Source organism: Mauremys reevesii, linkage group 13 (assembly GCF_016161935.1).
Source record: "Mauremys reevesii isolate NIE-2019 linkage group 13, ASM1616193v1, whole genome shotgun sequence".
NCBI lineage: Eukaryota > Metazoa > Chordata > Testudines > Geoemydidae > Mauremys > Mauremys reevesii.
Genome location: NC_052635.1, coordinates 32,139,855 through 32,160,452, shown reverse-complemented (window position 1 = coordinate 32,160,452; position 20,598 = coordinate 32,139,855). Strand labels below are relative to the sequence as shown.

Sequence of the window (20,598 nt, the reverse complement as noted above, 5' to 3'; positions counted from 1 at the left end):
GTGGCTCAGTTACTCATCTATAAAATAGCGAAAACAATGTTAACCCACCTTTGGAAAGTTGTTTAAGCTCCTTGGATGAATTTCAAAGTATTTACTATATTTATTCATTCATGTCTCTTCAGTGGATCTTCTATCTCCAGGTACTGTCTTCTGCGTGTTAGACCATGATTCTTTCAGCACTTCCATCAGTTTTAAAAGATCCCAGATTTTGACTCTATTAATCATGGCTAGGGAGACACATTAGTTGACCACCTTCATTTTCTGTTGAAGAGGATGATGGATAAATTTTTTCCAATTTACATTTTGAAATTTTTCTGTAGCTCTTCAGGTCTGATCTTATTCACTAAATGCCCCTGAGAAGTTGTCCATTTATTCACTGCTTTGAAATATTTCCATCTTTATTGCTAGTCCCATGTTCCCCATCGTGCTAGTTCCACTGAGATTCTGGGTCACATTCTCAGCTGGTGAAGTCAGTGGAGCAATGTCAACTTATGCCACGTGATGATCTGTCCCTTTGTCCTTAGGTACATCTTTTACCCATTTTTTTTTGTATCTTACCTAGATTGTGCTCTTTAACTTGTGTGTCTTATCAAGTAGGAACAGTGCTATTTGGGGATAAGGGAATCTCTCTCACATTGACTTAATTCCCTTTGTGACAAATCCTTAGATGGTGCAAATATCTCCATTGACTTCATTGGAGCTGTACCAATTTGCACCAGCTGAGAATCTGGCCCACCAATTTCAGTGAAAATCCTCCTCATCTGCACAAATATAAGGGAGGTCAGAATCTGGCACTATTGCTAAGATTTTCAAAACTGCCTAAGGAATATGGAATCCAATTCCCAATAAAAATGTATGGGAATTGTGTATCCAAATCCCTTAGGCTCCTCTGAAAATCTCAGTCTACAGCTTTAGGGGGAAATGCTGATCTCAGATTACTCCACTGTCATCTTCTGCTCTCTCTACATACACATACATGTCAATTGACAAGAGCATCATCATGAGTTGTCACATTCATTGTTCGATTCTGGGTTCTAAATCTGTAAAATCTAAAGAGGAATGAGTGTGATAGTCTCTGCTCTAGCCCACTGTAGGTGTGCTGTTAACTTTTAACCTTTAAAAATTGCTATACCAGGTATGCATCAATGGGGGTATTATAACATCTTGGTGATTTTGTGCTTTTCTGTATAATATTTATATTTTGCATTTTTCTCCTCCATTTTCTGTTAAGTAATTTGTGTCACTGTATCTGAGGCTTACAGGAGCCTGGTCAATCTGAATAATTATTCCGGGAGGAAGACTCACATACCTGCATAGCTTTCTTTAATGTCTCGTATACTCTTCATTTCTTCTGACAAACAGGCTGCTGGTCCATTTCTTTTAAGCCTTTGAAATTTCATCACTTTGTGAACTGCCTCATTTGTTGTTGTGTCTCCCACACCAGCCTGATGCTGCTGAGCACTTACTTTAGCTATAAATAGCTTAAATGACTGTAACCAATATGAAGAGGGCAGCTAAATTGGGTGGTTCAGGGTAGGATGAGGTAATGTGGCAATTGGCATTATTTGAGACATGTGCCTGAATGTATCAACCACTATTATAGGTACTTTAAATGCAGTTTCAGTTATTAGTTTGATCTGGTTTATTTCTTATACAAGTGGTGTGTAATGCAAATGACCTATAACATTAGAGAGCTCTGAAATGCAGGGAAGACTGTACGCAGAATTTCATAAGACATCTCACCATGTGCTGTCCATGTTAAATGTACGTGGATGAAGACAAAAACTGGAGTGTGTGGTAAAATGTGGTCTCTGAGGTGTTTGTATTATACCTACTTATTCTAGCTCTCCTTTCTCTCCTCCAGCTTTCTTTGGGAAGTACCTTAATGAATACAATGGTTCCTATGTGCCTCCTGGCTGGAAAGAATGGGTTGGATTACTTAAAAACTCTCGCTTTTACAACTACACACTCTGTAGAAATGGCGTGAAGGAGAAGCATGGATTTGACTACTCTAGGGTAGGTAGTATTGATTTATTTTGATTTTTTTTTCCCTTTGGACATGACTGCAAGAAGAATACAAACACTTTATGGATTCAGTCTAATTAAAGTATTCATTTCATAATTGAAAGACAGTGCTAGTAACATCTGTTTCAGCCCCTAAGGCGGCTCCTTTGGACCATATCTTTTCACTTCTGGTGGACAGGTTCTTTAAAATGTTCTTTGCAGCTACAAGAATATAAGTTACATGTCCTAAGACTGTAAAAGCTTCAATATGTCTTACAAGCTGAGAGATGGATTTAACTGCATCAAGACTGGTATTTCACTGCTCTGCACTTCAGTTAACACTCACTGGGCCAGCCTCTGGCCTGTTACACTGACTGGTGTACAACTGGAGAAATAAAACTGACTTCAGTGAGGTTTCACAAGTGTAAATGAGATTAGTGTCTGATTCCTTCTACTTAGGACGGGTGGGTGGATTGGTTTGTATGTATGTATTTATTAAGTAAAAGCCTGTTTCATGGTCACAGTATGATAATTGTGGGGAGTCCATAATGCATCACTTTATCACACATTAAAATTGTCCTTGCTATGTGAATGCTGTGGATGTGTAACTGTTACATATATATCTTTCTAAAGTGCTTGAGGATACTCTACCTTGACTTAACTCACTAAAATGTTTGGTGCCCATCTCCCCAGCACAGGCCCCACCACTTCCCTTTCTCATCTCATGCTGCATAATGTCTACTAGCAAGGAGAATGTTTACTTGAGCAAAATGCATGCATTTGTCAAAGCAGCCAGCTTGTGTGATTTCCTAAAGTGAGTTGCAGAGTCTCTGATTTATGGCTGCAAATAATTCATTTGTAAACTGCTTTGGTTAGAAAAACTGGAACCTGAAGGAAACAGTCCAAGAGTGAAATGGGGCATTGTTTGAAGGAGGGGGGAAAAGCAAATAGCTGCAAAGTGACATCATGTAATTCTGGATTTAGAAGAAAAAGGTTATAATTATAGTTAACTATAACAATAGTTAATTCTCACATCATAATCATTTGTAAGATAGATTTGCATGAGAGGAATTCAGTTCAAACACACCCTGCCCTTTTTGTTTAAAAAATACAAATGTTGCCTATACATGTTTTTGCTTTCCTGGTGGTGTGTACACAGAACATTTTTCTTAAAGAAACTGAAATGTAGATTATTTTTGTTTGTTTGTTTGTTTTGTTTAATGTGCTTTGTGTCAGAAGCTGAACTTTAATAGGTTTCTCAGGTTTCATCTTCTATTACCAGCTGATAAAGGGAAGGGACAACTGATTGACAAAATTATGCCTCTCTCCCATTTCACTTTTAATCTGTAAAGGACAAGAGTGCTGATCTTAACAGCTAAACTATTGGAAATGTTGAATTAGAAAACTTTTCAGTGGAATAATGTGATGTCAGTGATTTTACTGGTCACTGTACTCAGTTGCTCCAAAGGGAGCTAAGGAGGGAATACACACACTTAAAAACCCTCAACTCTGTTTGGTATATAAGGTATTTTTAAATCGCTCGCATTTTCATTTTGTACAGCTCTTCATATCTAAGATGTATGAACACCTGTTAGAACTCCTTTTTCCAAAAATCCCTGGTTGACAGTAAATGTTCCAAATGACCATCACATCTTGTGCATATAGATTATTACTGTAATTCCCTGCCAGTAGTGTACAAAGCAACATGTATTGATAGTAATATTTGGAGTCAAGTGGTGGATCGATCAGTAGTTGAAACATGTTTCCTCCCTGCCTTTTATGTTTTTCTTTTCATAACTAAATTGTCCACTAAGGGACAAGTTGAAGTAACGTGACTCCAGAGAGATTATTTTAATGACCCTTCAACATCATAAAACAAATACCTTTTTGTTTCTAACATCTCTGCCCCACTGGTACACAAGTTAGCAAAGCCCATTGGTGCTTCCATGAGCTATTGACCTCTTAGTTGTACAAATTAAATATTTGAGATCCAAATTTAATACAAAGTTCATATTAAAGGATAACTGTCAGGTTAAGAATTATATTTTAAAAACCTAGATATCCTTATTAAAAATACCGTTAAAGAAAAAAATCCCATTTTTAATATTATTATGTTAGCTTACTTTTTGTTAACTCTTATTTTAGACAATGAAAGCCACGATTTTCAAAAGTGAGTAGTGGGCACACACTCTGAAATCAGGCCCATTAAAAGTATTTCAATACAAATTGAGGCAAACAAAATCATTATTCACTTTTTAAAATCTAAATATTAGCCAGAAAATGTACTAGTCGGTTACACTTTTTCTATCAGTTTCTTATCTATTTAACTTTGTATGTATTAGCATAATTTGCCTTAGTTAGGTTTTTTTTAAAACATGACATTTAGTTTTTTAAATCTATCTTAACTGGAGGCTTAAATAAAAATAAATTCATGGCAATATTTCCATTTGGTCTTAGGTTTTGCAAATGTTTATTTTTACAAAATTTTAATTTGAGGGCAGTTTTGACCTGTCAAGTGCCCTTGCCCTTTAGAATGGAATAGAAATCCATATTCTCTTCACAGGCCACACCCAAGAACAAAAGGTCTTTCTGTCTTCCTTATGTCTTATAGCAGGCTTAGAAAATACATATATGTTTTAATTAAATGTGAGTGTATTATTACTCCAGAGTTCTCTGTTAGAATATTGACTTTCAGTTCCTTAATCGACATTAAGAAGAGTTTTTCAGATATAGAGGGTCAGGTCCTCAGCTGGTGGGCCTCCATTGTTTTTGGTGGAGTTATGCTTATCTACACAAGCTTTCATAATTGAAATGAGTTGGTGGTTTCTGCTTTGTCCTCTGTAGATAGTTATTCATATCACAAATACACCACATAATTCAGAACAGGTGGCAGACTTGGATAGGGTAAACCTAGGATTGGAATAGCAGGAATGCTTCAAGTCAAAACTGGTATGCAAAGGTGTAAATTGAAGCTTGGTCAGCGTGGTTCTGGGAGAGGCAGCAAGCAGTTGTGCTAAGTTTGAACAAAAAAAAATCAAGTGAGAGAGGCCACTTTTGAGTAATGAAAGCTGACTTTCTCTTGCACCTCCATGGCAGAGGTGAAGAAGATTGAGAAGGCACTGACTGTACTGTACTGGATTTGTTATATAGCAAAACAGAGTAGTTCAGTCTCCTGGACTGTCAGTCTCACGCCTTTGCATTACCTTTACTCTATAAAAGGGAGGTGCACTGGGAAGCCAGGGACTGGGCTGATGAAAGAAAGCTGTGCTAGAAAGGAGAACCAGGGAGGTATTCCATCCTCTGTGATGTGAACCACACTCATACTTGGTGACTTGACAAAAGCAAGACACTGCATGTGGTTTTACTTTGGATTTTGGAGGTGAAAAGCCAGTCTTTTTTGTGCTTGTGTTGTTTTACAATAAATAATACCATGCTGGTGTCTGAAACATATGTTGATATATAGCGTTTTCTTGATATGCAGGAAGTGTGTCAAAGACACTGTTTTCAATCCACATGCTTCCAGTATCACAACATGTACTTGATACTCTAGAGGATCACCAAGGATGTTCAGTTTACATTTTCCCAGGGGACTCTATTAAGTTTTCAGATTTGTTTTTTAATGGAGACCTCTATCTACCTACCTTTAGATTCTTACGCTGTACCCATCATCATGGTATCTGAGTGCCTCTCTTGTATCTGCTGTGCTGAGTCAGACCATTGGTCCAACTAGTCCAGTATCTGGCTGCTAGCCTTGGTAAATGTCTGATCCTTCAGAGGAAGGCACACAACCCCCCACCCCAAATCAGTTGAGATTTGCAAAGCATTCTTTCAATGAACAATGTGCCTAAATCCTCTTACATGCTTTGAAAATCTCAACCCCAGAACACAAACAATTTAGCTGCCCTTAATTTCTTGGAGGGGCTTGTTGTTTTTCCATATCATCGGCTACAGAGAAGGGAATGATCTGTTTTTTCATTTATTGTTCATAATTTTAACAACCTAAACTTAGTCTCTCCTTACTCTTCCTTTCCAGGCTAAATAATCTTTTTTCCCACGTCCCTCGTGATACCCAAGACTATCTAGGACTCTAATTGGCTGTTGGAATATTTTATTCAACTTTTTCCTCCTCTTCCAGGATTATCTGACTGACCTGATCACCAATGACAGTATCAGCTTCTTCAGAATCTCAAAGAAGATGTATCCCCATAGGCCAGTTTTGATGGTTCTCAGCCACGCTGCTCCTCATGGTCCTGAAGATTCAGCTCCTCAGTATTCACAATTCTTTCCCAACGCTTCACAACACATGTAAGGAAAAATAAAATCCCTGTATTTCCTGGCACAAGAAAAAAGAACGGGGAAAAACATATTTTGGGGTCCTTAGATTCTTGCACAGTTAGTAAGAACAGAAGAGTTCGGAATTTTTATATGAATATTCAGAATACTATAAGCACCTTCAGAGTAGAGACCATATCAGTGGGCCTGAACCAAAGCTCCTTGAAGTCAATGGAAAGATTCACATTGATATCACTGAGCTTTATGTCAAATTCTATGGCCCTGATTCTCTAAAGTCCCTTTACGCTGCTCTGGCCATGTGTATCTACACAACCTATGACAGTGAGCATCCCATCCTGGGCTGAGAGATGGGCTTGCACTAGCAGTCTAAAAATAGCTCTGTAGACAGTGCTTTGGAGTCCTGGCTGGTGCTGAGGTTCTGAAACCTAGGGAAGGGTGTGGGCTTCAGAGCGCTATCATCAACCCCACAACCTCAAGTCAGTTGACCCAGGCTGGGAGGCTCGCTGACGTACCCCAAGTGGGTGTAAATTTCACTTCAGTGAGACTACTTGGGAGGTAAGGTGCTATTCAGCGTGTTTAAGGTGAATCAGAACATGTCCCTTAAATTGTAAGCTCTTCAGGGCTTCAGACTTTACCTTTATGTGTATTTTGTGGGTGTTACATTAATACAAATAATAAGTAATGTTTATTATTATCCCTATTTAACATTCAGACTGTCAGCATCTCAGTTTCCCCATATGACTTGCCAAAGTCACCCAGGAAGTTTTCAGCAAAGCTGACAAATAATTTAGGTCTCTTGATCTCTAGCCTTCTGCTGTCACCAAAATTCAGCTTTCTTCCTATGTGGTCAGAGAACGCAGTCATTTCAGATTAAAACTAGTTTGGCACACGTAGCTTTCAGGGGCAGAGTCGTTAATTTCAGCTTTGTGGAGGAGGCAAGGATTGACTCTGTAAGGTGATCATCAAACAGCAGTTGAGGGCACCTACCTCCTTGCAGTATTCGGCTTTGGAACTGTGTGTGTGTGTGTGTGTGTGTGTGTGTGTCTGTGTGTGTGTAAGGGTTTTCTTTGTTTTAGTTTCTGATTATTAGAGAGCTAAGAATTGTATATTTCGTTCTGCCGCACTGTGCCACTAAAGAGAATCTGTCTCTCGGGCCTGAAATGACACAGTATTTCATGTTCAAGTTGTTTGCAATCCCATGCTCAGTTCTTTTCCTTTGAAATGAAAATTACGAAAGCTCAAAATGAGTAGTGTCTGCTATTACTCGTACACAGAGTTGACCTCCAACCTTATTAGGAATGCTTATGGAAAACACTCTTATCTCAAAGATGTAATCATTTTCCACACAATCCTCTACAGCAATTTAATTATGATGATGCAAAAGAGAAAGGGGTGAAGGGATCAGGGGAAGGAAGGGGATGAAATCTATGAAATGCATCTCTGTATGTTTTTTTTCTATTTCACATTGTTTACTTTTTTCTCAAACACTAGTCTAGTTTATTTTCCTGACTGGAAGATCTTCTTTATGGAAATTGCTGCAGGATTTTATATCAGCAGTGAATTTCATTATTACTATTATTAATAATAATCTATTAATTTATAGACAATAGTACTTTGCAAGAAATTTATTAGTTTGTAAAAGATTACATTATCTCAATAAATTAAGCAGTTTTTTTCTTCTTTTAGATATGCATACTAAGTAGCCTGCATTATGTGTATTTATGCAGAGAAACTGTCTTCAATTATTTTAAACACTTTTTATAGCATAAGATTAAACTTAAGCTGTTGTTAATAAAAAGGAACTCCAAGAAAAGTGTTGCTTTCAGAAATGCATCAGTATCTCAATAGAGCTAATCAGCTATTAATGCATTTACATTTATTAAATCTTTAGATATTTATAGAATATCTGTGTATTCTATTGAGTATGTATGGCTTGATTTCCAAATACAATTGCTTGTCTAATTGGAGTGCACAGTCCCCACATCTGCACATGCAAATCAGGTAACTGCACATGCAAATTAGTCATTTTGTTTCACATTTCCTCCCTCTGACCTCCCAGGTGAGATATGGCTAGAGCACTACGGTGCAGCTTGGACCAGCCTCGAAACTGCTTTAAGTTGCACTCGGGATTGAACTTGGTCCTTGTCCAGTCTCAGGATCAGGATCAACGTAAAGATGGCACACCTATGCCCCCAGCTTCCTCCTGCAGCTGTCAGCTGAAGCATGAGAACAGCTGAGGATCTGGCTCTTAGTGTGCAGTTACAGACCTATCTTCATTGAAAATCTGTTCCATAATTTCGTGCCCCCCTCTCCCGTAGCAAATCACTGAACTACATTAATAGTTTCCCTTTTCTTCTCCTAGACTTATAGTTAAACAGGATGGAACAGCTGGGCAATTTCATATTGGCCTCTGTTATTTCTGTAAAGAGTACATGTTTTATCATGACTGTTTCCCAAGGTCAAATACAATCAGGATTTGTAGAGCAATCAAGGTAGCTTCCCCCACCCTACCCCTTCCTTTTGAATGGAATGTGAAGGGATTATTTTGTCCAGCTTCCAGGGATGTTATATCTTGTGTGTTTGGCTATGAGAGAAACAAATCTGTTAAGTGTAAGAGGGTTACATTTGTAGTAATCAAAGAAAATCATGGGCTTCGGGTGGATTAAACAGCAGGAGATTTCTAATCAGCCAGGAGATCACAAAGCAAGCTGAAAAGGAGTTCGCCATTCTAGGCATTACGTAGCAACAGTTTCCATAACTGTCAGCATATTCATAGGAGCAATGTCATTATTTCAGCCACAACAACATTCTAAAATTCAAGAGACTATTAGCAATGCACAGAGAATAAACAGAGCAGCCTCTCCTCCCCAAACAGAGAAGCCTCACTTCCCCGTCTAAGCGCATTTTTCAAATAGGCTCCCACATAAAACTTTCCATCAAAAACATGTTGCAATCAAATTATTATTTTAATGTTTATTTCAAACATGAATGAAACTTTTAAGAGCATTTGGCACCAATGACATTCAAAGATACGCTGGAGGAAAGTTTTCAATTTATGTTACTATTATATATCCTGATGATTTAAGTTACTCTGCTGCTATGTTGTGTGCACAAGAATAGTAGTGGCTTTTGTCAAGATGTAAGTATAATTAGTTGGAGATTGAATATTGGGATGCAGAAAGTAACTTGAGCAAAATCTGCAGATCTTTGCTGTCACAAAGCCACCATCTTGGGTTTTACAGGAAGCTTGTGACGTGCTAAACATTAGCACTGATCTAATATTTTGAACAGAAGAAGAAATCTGAAGAAATCTTTCATTTGTGTGAAAAAAATTTGTATTTGTGAAACTATGCATGGTCTGTCCCAAGCCAATGTACCAACTAATGCTTAGAAACAATAAAAAGGGCCCTAGGTCTTAAATGTCGATAAGATAGATACATTTTCAAGAGAAGCTATTGTTTTATTTAAGACAAACACGTTCATAGTATGACAAAGACATATGTAAAGAGTACCTACCATATTATACTATAGAAAAGCAAGTCCATTGTGGGCATTAGCTCTAGCTGATATGGAGCAATATAGTTGTGAACAAAAAAGCAAGCTCCAGAACTCCCAAACAAAATTAAATAAAGGACCATCAATTATGTGCCTGCTGATTGTTAACACTGATACTTTAATGGAACTACAGGATCATTAGGAATTAAAGGGGCACTGATGCTCTCACAAGGTCATCAAATCTAGCTCTTGGCTTTTTTGTCAGGGTCCTAAATTCTCTGTCCATAATGTGCACTCATCAGAGTGTAATGTGAAGGTTTCTAATGATCTCAGAAGAGTTAAAGCTAGAAAGTACCCATTCCCATTCCCCTCACCTTTTTTTGGCGGGTCTTTAAAATGCATCTTTGTATACACTTCTGCTTGCCATGAGCTCACATGCAATTTAATACCACCAGGTAGGGTACCTGTGCTCCCTTGAGTATGTGAGTGCTGCAATATTAACATGGCCAGTCATGCTGAATTCAACACAGTTGTTAAATAATGTAGTGGAATCTTTTCAGCAAGCTGGACAGTTATTATTAGGAGCCAATCAAGCTGTAATAGCCTGTGTTAGTATGGGCAGAATGAAATGGAGCAGTTACATCAGTGGAAACTCAAGTGCATATGTTCTTGGTTCAAATAATGCTTCCCAATTGTGGTGATAGACTTCTAAGGCTAATCTGCTGGCATTGAAATGTATCCCTACTAGTCTGGAGAATACTGTTAAAAACAATGTATATTTTACTCTTTTTAATAGGTTTTACTTCCCACAGAGTTCTTTCCATGCTCCCACCTTTCATATAAAACATAAACGAATAATGTAAATGTAATTTTTTCCGACATACCGCAGAAAGTTAGTTTTGCAGTGTTGGTCAAATAAAGTTTATTGGCACACACTAGTTTATTATTTTTTCATAATAATGTGCTGTTCTCTGTTTCCCTTATTGCTCCTTAGCACTCCCAGTTATAACTACGCTCCCAACCCAGACAAGCACTGGATAATGAGGTATACTGGTCCCATGAAACCTATTCACATGGAATTCACCAACATGCTACAGAGAAAGCGCTTACAGACACTCCTGTCTGTGGATGACTCCATGGAGATGGTAAGATTGGTGGTCATTTTTTCAAGCCCAACAGGTACTTGTTTCTTGAGTTAAACTCCAAAATGTTTGTGCATTTTAAAAAAAAATAGTATATTCCTACTCTGCATATAAGCTAAGCACTGCCAAGCTAAACATGGCTTCTATTTATCACTACCTCCAAACTGACAGCTCTCCCAGATTCTCTGGTTTCATGGCATTGTTGTTCCGAATAAAAAACGAGCATAATGTAAAGTCCAAAGCTAGCAGAATGTTTCCAGATACCTACTGCTGTCCAGTTAAAGAAAGACAAATGAAACATGAAAAAAAATTGTAAAGCATGAATTTTTTAAAAATTTGATTTACATTAAAAAGCGTCAAGTCTCACCATATACTAGTTAGAAACTAATCATCCCAACTGCGGGCATAGTGCACTCCTGCATTACTGCCTCTTTGTCCGAAAAACTCCAGTGAAATTAATGGGGTTACATCAGGGCGGAACCAGAGTAACTGGAGTATCTCAAAAGGACTTAGGTGCCCAACTGCCACTTTAGGTGCCTAAATCCAGAAACAGGCCCCACTGGGATTCAGAAAGCTCCCACTCAGCTGGCACCAAACCTCAGATGGGGGGCTCCTTCAGTCGCTCATGTTGAATTATTCCATTGTGAATAAATCATGAATGAGTCACTGGGCCAGAGAGAGAGTAGGGAAGCCTGAGACTGACTCTGCACCCTTATGGTTAGAGCACTCACTTGGGAGGTGGGGTACAGCCAGGATCCAGCCCCCCTCCTTCGATTACTTTTTAAATTGTTTGTCCAAAGTGGAACAGTTTTTACATGCAAGACTGAGGGAGCCCCACATCAGAATATCCCACAACTCAGTGGTTAGGGCACTCAAATGAGAGGTGGCAGAGCCTTGTTTAAATCCCTTCTTCCCCAGGGAGGCTTTGAGCTGGATCCCAGGTGAGTACCCTAACCACTGGGCTGAAAGTTATGGGGGGATCTCGTCTTCCTCCTCTCCCCTCCACCCCCCATTTAAGTACTGAACTCTCTGAGAGGGGTGAGGCTTAGGCATTTCCCCCTACCCCCCACTCCCCGGCATCTTCCCTTGACTAGCTTACGTGGGGAGCTGCCTAGCGTGCTGGCTTTTGTGAATCCCATTCTGAGGTGCCTGTTTATCCGCATTCATTGTACAGTGAACCTAGGTACTTAACTCAGGCTTTGTGCACTCCAGTGATTTTTCTAAGTGCCTAAAAGTTAGGCATGGTAACACTCAGCATTGCCACAGTTAAGTTCCTTTGTGGCACATTGATTACATATATTTAAAAAAACACAGGCAGACTTTCCAGATTGCCTGCATTATGTAACAATAAGATTCCAGAAATCTCACTGTGCAAGCTGTGTGTCAGTGGGCCTTGAAAAGGAACCTATGGATCAGCTGGTAGATACTGTGGGGAAAGGATGGGTTTGTTTCAAAGTGTAGAAAGGCTAATCTTGAAGGTATTGCAGTTTACAGCTTCATGTCTCCTGGAAATCTTATCCACAAAAGATAACAATAAAGGGAGTCCAGTAAGGCAAGAATGAGGTTTATCTGTTAGTAATTTATTATAATTACTAATAATTAATTGGGCATAATAACCCAGGAAAATATGTTCTGTCCTTGTAGCTAACAAATATGCTGTGGTGGGTCAGACACCAGTTTTAGAGAAGACATTCACAGAGTCACCTGCTAGCACCAGTGTATTTAGGGTCTGCTAGTTAGCAAGGTGGTTTCACTCCTGATGATTTTGCTGGGTGTGCATTTCACTCCAGACTGAAACGTAATCTTTTGTAGTTTTAACCACAATTTTTAAATGAAATTGTATGTACCTAACATCCCTTAAAATGTCTGTTCATATTTTGAGTGCATGGCAGATATCAATGGCTCTAAGAGGTCACTGTGGCTTATTTAAACAAAGATTGCAGTCAAAACGTTTATATAAATTTTTCTTTACATGAGTCTATACCATTTCCTCGTGGAATATCAGACACATTGATTCAGGCTACATCTCAAAAAGGGAGTCACATTTTATCTTTAACATTTTGTCCATATTTACTATAGTGGTCTGACTTCATTTACTCTGGGTTCACCCTGATGAAACTTCCTTGACTCCAGTGCAGTTTTTCCTGATACACACAAGTGTGAGAGCAGAATCAGGCCCAGATTTTCTAATCACAGATCTCACATGTGGGACAGGGAATGATATTACCCTAAATAATATCTGCTGTAGTACCATGTTGCTAAATCCACATGAGATGACAGAAACTGACTAAACCTTGAGGATGAAACGTCATGTGATGACTGGTCATTAGTGTTGTGCATTGATACCCTTCAGTATTCCCCTAAAGAGCCCATTTAAGGCCCCTAAAAACAGTAGGATTCAGAGTTAAGGTTGAAACGCTTAATTCACCAGATAGCAAGAGCGAATGGCAGTATCTGCTGTTTAGTTGGGAGAGTTTGTGAACATTCTGTGTGAATGGGACTCATTTGCATGGTGCCCAAATGGTTGAGTGGCATTTAACCAAGTATTAAATAAGTGTGAAATTCTAAATGGTGTCATTTTATGAAGAGAGTTTGCCAAATAAAAATTTAAAGAAGATAAAGGGCTAGAATTTCAAAAGAACTCAGTATACAACAGCTCCCATTTAGGCACCTAAGTAAGTGGCCAGAGGTGGAAATTTCCAATGGAAAATGCCAGGTGCAAAGTACTTTTGAAAATCTGTCAACTCAAATTAGATCCCTAAATGAGTATTTTGAAAGTCTGTCCTGAAATGCATAGTCACTATTTTCATTCAGTAAAGTATTATTCTATTGCATTTTAAGTATTTATAGATTATTCTTTCAAAAAAATGGCCTCCTCTTTTAATCAGGATAGTTGTTTAGTGAGGGTGCGTGGATGTCTATTCGGATGTCCTAGTTAAGAACATGCAACTCTGTTACACAGTATATATGTGTACACTTTTATGCACAGAATTATTTCAAATATTACTTATACTGTGTTATTTAGTGCAAAATATTCTCTTTTTTTCAGATTTATAATACACTGGTTGAAACAGGTGAACTGGACAATACCTATATAATATATACAGCAGACCATGGCTATCATATTGGGCAGTTTGGACTGGTGAAAGGGAAGTCCATGCCTTACGAGTTTGATATCCGAGTTCCTTTTTATGTGCGAGGTCCGAATGTGGAGGCTGGATCCCTGTAAGTCCTTGTTTTTCAGCTCCTGAATTGTTTTTGGTTTATTGTCTGATAATAGTGATTGATATGCAAAGGAATGTGAGGTCAGTGGCCATGTACCAGAGGCTTAAAAGCGCATGCAATGAAGTACAACTGTGCAATCAGATTAAAAAATGTGCTGAGTTTGAGACAGAGAAAGATAGAAACTTTGTTTTATCAGCTCATTGGGCTTGATAGTTAGGGGAGTGTGTAGTTAACGTCTTTTGAGTACACCAGTGCGGGCTTTGCATGGACATAAGAGATTGTGACATTAGGCACATCCCTGAGCAATGGGTAGGTCAGAAACTGCACTGCCCCAGGAGGCATTGTGACTCAAAGGCTCGGTCTCCACTTCAGCAGGCATAGCTATGTCAGTCAGAGGTGTGATCCTGACAGATGCAGTTGTTTCAACAAAAGCCCCAAGTGTCGATGCAGCTATACCAGCGAAACTGTACACTTTTACCAGTATAGCTTATTTTGGCTGGGGGTGCGTGGCAGAAGTGGGGCAGAGAAAGCTGGAATCAGCTATACCAGAAAAGCAGTGTTGCTTCTCTAAACTGCGTCCACACTAGTACTTTGCTGGTATATTAGCGCTCCTAGTGTAGTCCTGGCCTTAATGAAATGTCTGCATCACAGTTCCTCTCCTGCTTCTTTCTTGCCCTGTGGGTTTAGTAATTTGCTGTTATCTGTACCAGCCATGAATTGACATCCTCTGCACTCACTCAGCTGCAGAGTGAGTGGAGAGATGGAGAGCCTGTGAGTGGAGAGATGGAACCCAGGTTCTGCCCATTCCCTGCCCTCCCTGGTCACCTCCTACATGATTCAAGGACCGTAACCCATTCTAGGATTAACTGGGTTTTTACGAACCTGGGTCCCTTGCCCAGGTGAGTGGTTCAAGTCACTGTGTAGCCCTGTGGCTTGCATCCAGTGCAGGATTGATGTGATATTGCATGGAAATGCCTAGTCATTTCTTCTGTTCATTTCAGTCAGGCTCTAGGCCATGATATTTGCCAGGTAACCTTTCTTTATATGTTCACTGCCACTGTAGATGGTTATCAGAGATTAATTAAATGATAGAATAGAGTCACTATGCTTTCCTATTTCAGCTTGTACAGAAAAATGAACATAGTATTTTCATCTATGACAGCTACAGAAAGTTTTCCTTTGTTTATCCTTTGGGATTACACAGTTAAGCTGTTTGTTAGTGACATACGAGAATGCAGAATATGACTGTTAATTAAAAAGGTAGCTTTGATCAGCTAAGAGATTATGTAAATATACTTTCTAAGCAATTATTTTAATAGCAAATGTTTTCACTTAAGTAATGATTTTGGACAGAGTGCCATAATTTGCTGCCTTTTATTTATATCAGTGTGCATGTTTTAGCATAATTAACATACACAAAATCTTCCTTCCACAAGTTCTTTTTCTCTTATACTACAGAGGAAAAGCTGTAAGCAACAAATATTAAGAATGTAATAGAGTAGCAAATCTCTTTACAAATATCTTAAAGGTTTTATTTAGTGTGATGATTAAATTCATAGTATCAAAAAAAGGCAAGAAAGTTTTAAATACTGTAGGTGTCATGCCAAAATCCCTTGACATGGAGTTATTACTTATTTATGCAGTAGTTGTGCATGTTCCCTGTCCCAAAGAGATCATAGTATAATTTAGAGATTATTTGAAAGATAATACTTCACAATGGCAACACGATGGCCTAATTTTCAGAGGCGCTGAGCAGACAACTCTGTGAAAGATGTGGATTTTAAGAAGAGATCTGGTGGGGTGATATGTCTGTGGAGCAGGGGCACAACCAGAATTTTCATAAGAAAGGGGCCCAGAGCTCTTCCCCCCACCCGCTCTGCCCCCACCTTGGGTGACCAGATGTCCTGATTTTATAGGGACAGTCCGGATATTTTGATCTCTTATATAGGCTCCTATTACCCTCCACCCCCGTCTCGATTTTTCACATTTGCTGTCTGGTCACCCTACCTCCACCACACCCTTTCCCCACTGCCCCAACGCCCGGTCTCTAGTGTTCCCCCTTTTACTCCCAGTCCTGAGCTCTCACAGGTTGTCCCCACAGTCAGCCACATGCTCTTCTCCCACCACCACCACTGCCCCGCACCCGGCGCTGAGCTCTCCTCCCCGTACCCAAGGAGCTGTTCAGGCTCTACGAGCACCATCCCCACCAGAGGCCTGCCAGGCTGTTCTGGGAGCCCCAGACCCCATTCTCCTCTGCATCCCCAGGAATCACCAAAAGCCCAGATGCAATCTCTCTCTCTCTCCTCCCCCTGCCCCCCGGCCCTTCTGGGGATTGGACGTTCGGGTGCCCCCTGCTCCACTTCTCTCTAGGGGCTGGGGTGCCCAGTGCCCATGGACACTGGAAGGACTGCAAAGGAGAAGGGCCCAAGCAGGTTCATGAGGTTGCAATACCGTCACATTTGGACTGGCTGCCCTTCCATCAGGGTGGGGTGGCTGGGTCAAATTTCCAGCTCTGGTCAGGGGCTAAAGTGGGGTTCTGGGCTCCCTTCCTCCGCTCCCACTTGTGCCCCTGCTGTACAGAAGGAGGGGAGGATGCATGGGGAAATAGAAGGCTCTGCCAAGATTTTGTGGTGGTATGAAGGAGGAGGTGTGAAGCCATGAGAGCGGGGAGGAGACCAAAGGAGCAGTTAGGGGAAAGAGGCGTGGGAAGAACATAAGGCACAGGAAGAAGAGTGGGTATGAAATGAGAGATGAAGATCCAGAGACTCCATGAAGTGCACTGGGGACTTTGCTATTGATTTTAGGTGTAAGGTGCTTAGATAGTACAGTGATGGAGGACAGGGTATAAAAACCATAAGGTAGATAGAGGAAGCCAAGCCCTGAATCACTTGGAGCATTGACTGGAGAGGTGGCTGTGTTAAGATTGTGCAGCCTTTTTCCACATTAAACAGGGCAGGCCTCAACACACTCCTGCTTACGTGTATTGGAATGTTAGCTGGCACCATTGCCTCTCTACTAATAAGCCCTTTCCTTTCCATTCCAGGGGAGGACCCTTTATGGTGTTATAGTGGGCTCCACAATAGGTTATCTAAGTAGTACGGTTAGTATGTCTTGAAGCTCCCTTTGGCTCTGATAATTAGGAGGATTAGGAAGGGGGAGGATCTGTGAGTTGCCTCAGTCTTAATATTGCTATTTCCTTTTGAACTTCCTTTTAGTCTGGTGATACAGATGCATTTTAAATGACTAGTGAATGACGCCTCACAGAACCATCCTATTGGGTTTTCTGTTTGAATACCTTTTGATGATAGAAAATATTTTTATTAGGAACACAGGAATCAGACACTGAAAAGACCTAATAGAGCAGAGTTCATCCCACTAAAAGAGAACGATGAAGTCCCCTGGAGAGAGGATGTATTAGATTGTAACTTGATGCTGTCTTTGAGCCTGTATTTCCGTATATCGTAGAACTTTTTAAATCTACACTTTGCTAATGAACACACACCATTTTTCTTACAAAATATTTGCATTCTCTCCCCTCCCTTATCAGCAAAGATTTAATAGCAGTCACTGTAGTGAGGTGTCATTACTAAGCCTTCATTACGACCACCAGGTATGCTACACAATATTTACTAGTAATTAATATAAAATGACATGTATCAAGAAAATGAAGAAATGTAACATCCTTACTCTTGTCATTGTCTTTTCTCTTGCTAACACAAAATTCAGTAATTCTCAAGTGATCTCCCATTCACTAGTGTGAATTAGCAAGGTTCTGCTGTCCTTTATTTTAAGCTAGAAATCTACACACAGCCTTGTAGCTGCCTTGATGGCACTATCCTTGATGTACTTTATCTGCAAAGCATGGGGAAAGTAATTCCTGGTCCTCAAAGCCACAAAAATAAAATGTCTACATAAAAGCATTTTTGCTTTTTTCCCACTTTTTTGTAGTGTCTCCATTTGTTTTTTTTTAAAGTGGTGCCAAGTATACATAAGAATAAGAAAGGATGGGAAAGCAGCTAACAGTACATACTTTCATGATATTCTAATTGTAACAAAAGTGAGTTTTAATTGTATTTAAAATAAACTTTTATTTTCTGAGGCACCATTCAGTTAGTGAGAACCACTCTAGTGATTCGTACAGTACCAGGTTGAAAGTAAGAACATAAGAACGGCTATACTGGCACTAGCTGCTTCAGAGGAAATGATCAGAACAGCACAATTATCGAGTGCTGCATCCCCTGTTGGCCACTCCCAGCTTCTGGAGGGTGAGGCTTAGGACACCCAGAGCATGGGGTTGTGTCCCTAACCATGTTAGCTATTAGCCGTTGAAGGATCTATCTTTCATGAACTTATCTAATTCTTTTTTGAACCTGGTTATAGTTTTGACCTTCGCAACATACTTTGGCAATGAGTTCCACAGGTTGACTGTGCGGTTTGTGAACTAGTACTTCCATTTGTTTGTTTTAAACCCGCTGCCTATTAATTTCACTGGGTAACCCCTGCTTCTTGTCTTATGTGAAGGGGTAAATAACACCTCCTTATTAACATTCTCCACATCATTCCTGATTTTTAGACCTCTATCATATCCCCCCTTAATTGTCTCTTTTCCAAGCTGACCAATCAGTCTTTTTAAACTCTCCTCATATGAAAGTTGTTCCATCCCTGTAAGTTACCCTTCTCTGTACCTTTTCCAATTCTAAAATATATTTTTGAGATGAGGCTACCAGAACTAAACGCAGTATTCAAGGTATAGGCATGCCATGGATTTATATAGTGACGTTATGATATTTTTTGTCTTCTCTTCTATCCCTTTTCTAATGGTTCCTAACATGATGATAGGTTTTTGGATTGCCACTGCACATTCGGCAGATGTTCTCAGAGAACTAGCCACAATGATTCAAAGATCTCTTTCTTGAGTGGTAACAGCTAATTTAGACCCCCATCATTTTGTATGTACAGTTGGGATTGTTTTCCAGTTGTTACCTAGGGTTTTCAGAACCCACAGAAGGGAACTTAACTGTTTCACTCCAGAGGGTGTCAGAAATGAATTAATGGGAACACAGCTCTCCGGCTGATGAAAGATTAATACAAGTAAGCGTGTTCTTATCTAAAACTACAGTTTATTAGATTTAAGCACACACAGATGCATGCAATAGGTTTAGAACATCCCATATATTTATCTAAATTCTGGGATGATATTGAGTAATTGACAGCAGGTCCGCAGTGGCCAGTTGTGTACCCGCGGGGGGAGAAAAAGTGTCAGAAAAAAGTCTCTCTTAGGATAGCTTCGGAGGACTTCTCCAAAGCACACTATATTATCTAGTCCTTTTTATAACTAACTATTACAAAACACAAAAATCATAGTGACCCCTACTGGGTAATTGCTTTTCCTACCTTTCAATAAACTCTTTATCAATAAACATTCCTAACAGTCTTAGTCATAATAAACGTCTGTATCAAAGACGCCCAAATTCAAGGTTCTCATCCACTTACCCTCTTTCAGTCTCAATTTTTGACTTTTTCTCTTCCCTCCTCCCATTCTGTTTAGCAGAAACTGCAGCTAGTTTTGACCTTGCCTCCAGAAACCGTGCTTTCAAATTAACCCTTAACGATGTGGTGTTCTAGTCTATTAATTCATGGTGGCTGAATGCACGTAATATGATTGCAATTGGCTTAATCGCATTCTGGGGTCCATGCACCCCTCAAATCCTGGGTAACACAATATGCTTTACTTTGCATTTATCAACACTGAATTTCATCTGCCGGTTTGTTGCCCCGTCTCCCAGCTTAGTGAGATCCCTTTGTAACTCTTTTCAATCTGCTTTTGGAGTGAGATGACGTGGTATGTTACTAAATTGTTTAACTGCCTAGTGACGCTGGATGCCTGGCTGTACCAGTACTTTGCGGAATGGAGAGGCTGGTATAGGGGATGGCTCTGTTATTACATTTGAACTTTCACAGTTGGAACTATGCTGCTGTATTTTCCTTTTGCCTCCATCTTATCTATCTTTTGTCTCTCTCTCCCTCTCACGCACTCTTAATTATAATAACCAACTGTTAGCTGTTCCCTTTGGGTAGTGAGACAGGATATTTCTTCTCTACACTCTTTCTGTGTAACAAACAGTTCAGTGCCATAGGCCCAGCTGTTTGTTTTTGTGATGGATGTTGAAATAGACAAAGTGCGTTCTATCTGACAGGCTTTATTTTTAATAAAATCATCGCTACAGATGACTTACACATTAATTCTCTAAGACACCCGAGGAGTTTTTATCATGTACTTTTTCACATTTCAGAATAGCGTTGAACCCTTCCTTTTACTCATTAACTTCTTTTGCTTTATAAGCCATTTTTCATATTCCGTCTGAAATGCTATTGCTTTAGAACTAAATCTTCATGTTAGCCTCTCTTGGGGTTATGCACCTGGGAGTAATTTGAATAT

At 39.6% G+C, this 20,598-nt stretch overlaps 1 protein-coding gene across 8 annotated transcripts in view; it reads left to right on the top strand.

Annotated features, from left to right (window-relative positions):
* Window positions 1–20,598, top strand: part of SULF2 (sulfatase 2) — a 241,725-nt gene that overhangs the window by 179,479 nt on the left and 41,648 nt on the right. For all 8 annotated transcript variants that reach the window (XM_039498878.1, XM_039498875.1, XM_039498881.1 and 5 more), the window contains 4 exons: window positions 1,865–2,016; window positions 6,140–6,309; window positions 10,787–10,937; window positions 13,984–14,159. In XM_039498878.1, coding sequence (XP_039354812.1) covers window positions 1,865–2,016; window positions 6,140–6,309; window positions 10,787–10,937; window positions 13,984–14,159 — 649 coding nt within the window. The remainder of the gene's footprint in view (window positions 1–1,864; window positions 2,017–6,139; window positions 6,310–10,786; window positions 10,938–13,983; window positions 14,160–20,598) is intronic.